At 35.4% G+C, this 7,124-nt stretch overlaps 2 protein-coding genes across 5 annotated transcripts in view; both read left to right on the top strand.

Moving 5' to 3' along the window:
- Positions 1-2,119, top strand: part of LOC127071884 (RNA polymerase II elongation factor Ell-like) — a 52,772-nt gene extending 50,653 nt beyond the window's left edge. For all 3 annotated transcript variants that reach the window (XM_051011680.1, XM_051011702.1, XM_051011695.1), the window contains one exon: positions 1-2,119. This exon is cut by the window's left edge and continues 8,772 nt beyond it. The gene's annotated coding sequence lies outside the window, so the exon portion shown is untranslated.
- Positions 2,120-2,512: 393 nt separating this feature from the next.
- Positions 2,513-4,924, top strand: LOC127071994 (uncharacterized). Of its 2 annotated transcripts, XR_007785285.1 has the most exons (6): positions 2,513-2,832; positions 2,999-3,208; positions 3,277-3,430; positions 3,504-3,604; positions 3,713-4,316; positions 4,416-4,924. XR_007785285.1 is itself a non-coding variant. In XM_051011971.1 (5 exons), exons 1-5 carry the CDS (start codon positions 2,809-2,811, stop codon positions 3,956-3,958), a joined length of 735 nt encoding a protein of 244 aa, XP_050867928.1. In that variant the 5' UTR covers positions 2,513-2,808; the 3' UTR covers positions 3,959-4,924. The 2 variants fall into 2 exon arrangements, 1 of the variants encoding a protein (XP_050867928.1); XM_051011971.1 differs by having other exon boundaries at positions 3,713-4,924.
- Positions 4,925-7,124: the final 2,200 nt, after the last annotated feature.

The following is a 7,124-nucleotide window of genomic DNA, read 5'->3' as shown; positions in this document are numbered from 1 at the left end:
GGGTGCTCTCGGGTTGAATGGGACTCACTGATAACTATTGTAGAATTTCTATTCTATTTCTATCGCGACGAACGTTGGACGAAAGAGAACAAAAATTTTCGCGCCTTGCGTTTTTCTTTTTTCTGTTCTTTCTTTTTTTTCTTCCCTTATTTCTCGACGACGACGACGACGACGACGATTCAAGTATTTTTGACCAAGTATAAATATATAAACCCTGTATAAATATATACCGGTGATTTTTTTATCGACGATATTACTCACCTTGACAAAGGCTCGTATATTCATTATATAGTTGTATATTTACGATTATTACCTATATATTTATAGTGAATCCATACATACATACATACATACATACATACATACATACATATATATATTATATTCACTAATTATAAGTATACAAAACAAAAGAGACAGGGATAAAGTGGAATTATATAGTCGGCTAAATTAAGCCGAACGTTTTCGAACGACTCGCTAGAGATATCTTCGGGAAAGAGCGGAAAAGTTCGCTGTGTGGAATGAACTTGCGTTTCTTGGCTTTGTGTCTTCTTTCTTGATATTCCTCTCTTACCCTTTTTTCGCTCTTCTTCCGTATACTTTTCCCAAATGAAGGAAAGGTGAAAAAATTGATGCTTTTGGCATGCAAGTACGATTTTAATTTATGTGTGTGTGTGTGTGTGTATACATATAAAACTATGCAGAAAGAGAGAGAGAGAGAGAGAGAGAGAGAGAGAGAGAGAGAGAGAGAATGCAGTTCGCAAATGACCCATTGCAAAGTCGTCGAGAAAAGTCGAGCGAATACGTGCCTACGAAGGAGAGAAAAGAAGATAAAACGTATACCTAGATCAACGTGGTCGATATTGTCTCGGCTTCTCACCTTTTTCCGTTCTTTCTTGGTCGGTGCCTCGCGCTCGAAATTATCGCTCCTCGCGTGGTTTTATATTATTCGAGAATCGTGCATGTTACGAGAGAGTATCGAATGAAAAGTCGCACGAAGAAAGGAGATGGCAAAAAATAAGAGAAATTACAAACGTGCCGAGGTTACGACGAGTTACGATGAATATGACCAACAATTGTTATGTCGACGATATGCTTACGGAGGAGTATTGTATAAAATAAAGTGTATTTTAAGCATAAATCGAGCGAGAGAAGGAGAATTCACGTTTAAGTTTATGATAACGAGTTGCGCTGCTGAATATGGTTAGTGCGTATAAAATACAAAAATAAACAAAAGAAAAATTAGGCTTTAGTCTATACCAAGCACGACGTTCTCGAATCGAATTCATTATTTTTTTTTGTCAAAAGAGGCGAAAGGAAAAAAGCGCTAAAATGGTGGACGATCGGCGACCAATTCGAATATCGATAGTACCAAATCGTCCCAGATGATTTCCGTCCCAAGATGGGCAATAACTGCATCGACGCGCCGGAGAAAATAATTTCTGTCCTTTGTTACTCATAAAAAAACAAAAAACGAAAAAACGAGAACAAAAGAAATAAATTTAAATGATAATAATAATAATAGTAATAATAATAACAATAATAATAAACGAATAAAAGATCTCAATCCATCCGTCGTATCTCCAGGCGCGTCGTTCTTGGAAGGAGTGCTCGACTCTTTATTTCTTGTCGTCCGTCATTCTCTCGTTTTCCTCAAAAACTGTAATCACCATTTCTGCTTTTTATTTTCTATCGTACAAGGCGAACGGAAGAAATTATACGATTCGTCTCGTCGATTCTTCGTCGTCAATTCGAAACGTTCCATCCAAAAGCACAGCAGCGCGCGCGCGTTCGGTATCCCCGAACACGGGTAGCCGACAATGAACTAAGATAATGTAGATTATTCGAGAGACTTGCCAGTTTCGTTGCACAGTAATACACAAAACACAATGTAGGTTCAGAGGGAATAAAAAGAAAACATATTAGCAAGAAAAGTGTGATGCGCGCTACGAATGAAGATCTATAGATTACTGATTAACGGACGAGTTGCGTAGCCACGTATTTGAAAAAGTTTCACGAGATATCGATGTGTATGTATATATTTTAAGTTTGTATCATAACTCTCCCCACTTAATTTGTATGAAATGGAGAATATCATTAAAATGATGAACGAAAATAAGTAGATATCGTCTTCGTCGCACAACCCGTTGTCCTAAATCGATCGTTCTTCTTTTTTTACACGATCGAAAATTTATCGTCCAATTATCGTTACACTTATCTATCGTCAATGTCGAAAAACGTGCTATGCTCGTTTTTTATTTCTTTACTCTTTTATTTACATTTCGGAGGAAGAAGGAAGAAGGAGCTTCTGAGAATTTGCTTTTTGTTTCGCAAGAGTATGAAACCGCTTGTAAACGGAAGGAATGTAAGGAAAATAATTAGTGACGCATACAAGTAGGAACGGCCGTGCAGCAGTGCACCGCACCGATATATGATATATATGGGAATAATGTAGTAGAATACGCGCATGCGTACCGTATCTGCTGCGATGTGAAGCGAGCGAACGAACGACTGACTGACTGACTGGTGGAGAAGAAAGAGAGAGACGCAATATTGCCATAGATTCGATATTACGATACGGGTAGAGTGGCGCACTAGTGCAGCGGGATCGTCGCGCGCATGACCACACCGGTGAGTGGACCCAACGAAACGATTCTCGTCTGCTCTTGTGTTGATTATTTTTTATGAACTTTCAATAAGAATAATATCGTTAAACGTTCAAAGACAATGATATAACGCACGGTAGTCCCGATCTCATGACAGAATTCGTCATTTCGAGGCTGAGTCTCGTCCGAACGTACGTAGAAAATGTCAAATTCTCGAGAGGCCGAGGTAAGTTTCAGGACATCTTATTTTTATAACCTGCTTATCTGTTCTACACTTTCTGATATATTTTATGAAAACAATTTTAACGTAATCGAATCGAAAGTTATTTCTATCGTATTAGAAGCAAGCTTTTTCGATGGATTATCAAAAAACCAATTTTCTTAACTTTCAGGTACAAAACTTGAAGGAACTAGGAAATGCCTGCGTTAAGGAACAAAAATATGAAGAGGCTATGTTTCATTATACTCATGCTATCACGTTAGATCCACGAAATTATTCTCTCTACAGCAATCGTTCCTTTGTTTTTTTAAAGATGCAGCAATATCACTTTGCGATGGAAGACGCTTTGATGACTATACAATTGAAACCAGATTGGACGAAAGTAAATATATACGAAATTAACTCGTACTTTTTATTCTTTGAGGTAGAACAATACTCGTTTCGTTTCAGGGTTATTTTAGGAAAGCCGAAGTGGAATCGCAAACTTTCCGTTTTAGCGAAGCTTTACAATCTTATAACAAGGCATTGTCGTTGCAACCGAACGAACCTGGAATATTGAAAGCAATTAATAGAGCATCTGGAATGCTGATGAAGGATAGAAGAGGTAACGCGTCCGATGATCCGACCGATTCTTTCGACTAAGCGTATTTTATTAATTATATCGCATTATGTTGCAGCCGATCAGCAAATCCCATGGCTCGGTGCGGGAGTCGGTATCATTCTTGGCGTAATAGTCGTTATAGCAGATTATGTATTTACGAACAAGCCCACATTGACGGTAAGATAAAAAGTATTCTAGGTGTGTAACGAGAAAAGTTCAAGTTCTATATCTATGGAATGCGAAAGAGAATGCAATTCTTTTTTTTTTTCTTCCTATGAATTCTAGCACCCATTATTAATGGCCTTACTGACGATTTCGATCGCAATGCTAGGATTCTGTATTGCAAAAGGATTTCGTTATTTCGTAAAATGTCAAAGGAAATCGTTGCTAGAACCACCGATAGATCTTTATCCTGAAAGTAACAAGGACGAGTTTGAGAATGTCGAAGCTGACAAGGAAAGTGAAAAAGAAAGACATCCAAAATATAGTAAAGCTTTAGCTAGACAAAGGTTCAAAAAAGGAAAATCGTAATGTGTTTCGTTAAAAAATTTTCATTCTTGTTGCATTTTTATATATTAACCGGAGATTATTGTATCTACGTATGCGTTGCATTTGATTTATTTATCAACTCTGAATATCTAAAAAATGAGATATTCGCACACACACACACACACGCGCGCGCGCGCATTTGCATTCATTATTATCCATAATAAGTGAAAACACAGGTAGATTTTTATAAACTTTTGAAGAAATTAAGAACAATATAATCTCAATTAGTTTTTCGATAATGGAATTTTTATATACACTATCGGAATCATAAATATTGCATATTTATCCCGATTAAGTGTAATACAACGAATCTTTTTTTTCAAGGCCGTTGAGTATACCGGTAAGTATACCGATTATTACGTTTTTACTTACATATATCTCTTTCATATATCTTGACTCTGTAACAATAGTGCTCACTTATATACACAACTATTTACAGCTGACCGAATTTAGCCCCGACCTCGATAAAATATTATATGAAGAAAGATCATACATACGTCCAGTATATTTCTTATCGACGTTATATTGTATTAGCAAGACCAGAATTAGAATTGTATCAAACGTCGCAGCATCATTGTGCATAACATTGATGTAAGAACTAAATGATAAGATACGCGGAAGGAGCATCGATCGAAATGTTTCAACTCTTCGAGTATATTCGTAGAATTTTTTTATCAAAAAATTGTCTTATAAAAGAAAAAAAAAGAAAAAAAAGAAAAAGGAAGATAACGAAATAAGATCTATACGATAAGCCTATACTCTTAAACCTTTGGCAGTAATGTTTCGAGATCGAAACAAGTCACGAAGGATCAATGACTTTTACTTTTCAGAATGAAAACATTAGCAGATTCAACTGCCTATTCATCGACTCCTCACGCGTATTTTTGATTATACATATGATGATTATATAATGCAATTTTTTGACAAGATTATAAAGTTTGCACGAGAGGTCGTGTTAAAAGGTCTAACGTTTCTCCCTTTCTCTCTCTCTCTCTCGCTCTCTATTACTCCCTCTCTCCTCGATCCATTATTTATATACAGATCCAAGTATCTCGCTATGATAACTCGAAGATTATCCATGGAACGAAATACACATGATATGCGTATTCTTACTTTTACCGTACGTATGCGTCTCTTACCAAATATTTCAACTTTACTATTTACAAGTACGCGATGTCAAATATTTATTGAATAAAAGGCAAATTATAAAAAATCTTGAAATCGTCTTGAATCTATATCAAATCGAGTTCGACAAATCAAGTTCGAACAAATCATAAAAATTTTATTAAGGACGTTCATCACCTTTCGCTCATAGCGTATGTGATCTCGGTGACAGATATAGACAACGGTAGAAAAGAAGTCGCTGATGAATATCTTAAATTCTGAAATATGTGGATATGATGAGAGCCACAAGTAGAACGGAAAGTATAATATTTAACCTGATAATAATGCGTTTCTCTAAGGAATTATTTAAAAATTCTGCTGTACTCAATCTGTTTATCTATCGAAATATGATTAGCAATGTAAGATTTAAGTACTTTAAGGTTTAGTTATTTAATTAGAAAAGAAAAGATTTTGGAAACGCATTGAGATACGCATCCACTAGCCCGATAATACTTGCATTATATTATCTAGATTTAGATTCCGCTAGATCTCAATTAATACCGATCCAGATCTCGCCACATTGTTCCTTTTGGAGATCCAAGGATTGACGATAACTCTATTCTAAAATTCGTGTTTCTTAGATAGAATTCAATACCTATATGCTAACTGGAGAAGATCCGGTTCCCGCTTGGAAGCTGACAGCAAGATCGTCGCAACATCGAAAACTTCGATAATCGCCATTGAACACTACCGTTCGTATTTTCAGAATTTCCAACATTAAAACGGAGTCCATGGTAGGACATAATCGCCCCTACGAATACCGACTTCTGTGCCCGTCGATGCGCGCGCACGAGTTTTCTCCCTATCTTTCCCCTGCAGGATAAAGGAAGCGTTCTCTCTCTCTCTCTCTCTCTCTCTCTCTCTCTCTCTCTCTCTGCGTGTAACACGGAAAGATCCCACAAAACTTTATTTTAATGCATAAATTATTCTTGAAAAAAAAAAAACATCTTTCGATACTTTTGTCAAAGAAAATAAAGCTTTTTTCAAAAATTCGAAAAAACCATGTAATCGATTAAACTGTAATCTTCGAGCTCGTTCGTTGAAGTCGGTCAAGAATTACGCCCGTAGACCTTATTCTCGTTAGCGTAAACCATTGTAAGATTATAAATTTAGAATGCATTGATCATGGCTATGCGTAAATGTCTATTTATAAATTTGTCGTTATATTTATCGTATATGTAATATTGTACGATGTTGTTACTGTCAGACAAATTGAAATTACTTTTTGCGTTACAAATTTGCATCTATATGCATCAAACTTTTTAGAACATCAACAGAATATTTTTGTCTCTTAACACGTTTTCGTTTTCTTCAGTTTATTTATCCGTAAACGTATATGTAATTACAATGCTTTCTTACTGTCCTCTAATCTTTAATAAATACGTCCTAAGCTGGCGGTGAGCTATGATGGTTCCAGTTGGTATCTTTTGACCTATACATATATATGTACGTAATGCATGTATATAAATGCATGTTTCCTACTTAATAAATTTATTACGAACAAATTTTTTATTATTTTCAATTGTACAAAACTTTGCATTGAAGTTATTATATTGAAGTTACTAAAGTTATTATTTCGAATGTTACGAACTTGTGTTTTTCTCTCTCTTTGTCTCTCATAAGTACTATAAAATTAATAAATGTTGAAGTATTAATATATACTGCATATGCTATACGAGGAATGCACAAGCAGCACAAGACACACATTTTTTTATTCTACCGATTACAAACAATATCCTCCACTTGAACATGACATGTAGCAATACGCTATACACTTTTATTCGATATTCATTAAAACAACGACCGAGAAGGGAAATTATAAGTTGTCCTTGTTGTTATTTGTCCTTGATTACTATGAAAAATTTGCAACCATATTAATAAAAATATAAACAGCTTAAACAGAGACGTGATAATATTAATTTTACTAAGTTTATCATAACATCCTATATCCTCTAGTTTTATCTGAGGAATTCGAGTAACATCC

Source organism: Vespula vulgaris, chromosome 1 (assembly GCF_905475345.1).
Source record: "Vespula vulgaris chromosome 1, iyVesVulg1.1, whole genome shotgun sequence".
NCBI classification, from domain to species: Eukaryota; Metazoa; Arthropoda; class Insecta; order Hymenoptera; family Vespidae; genus Vespula; species Vespula vulgaris.
Note: the sequence above shows the minus strand (reverse complement) of the source record. Positions and strands in the feature narration are given on the sequence as shown.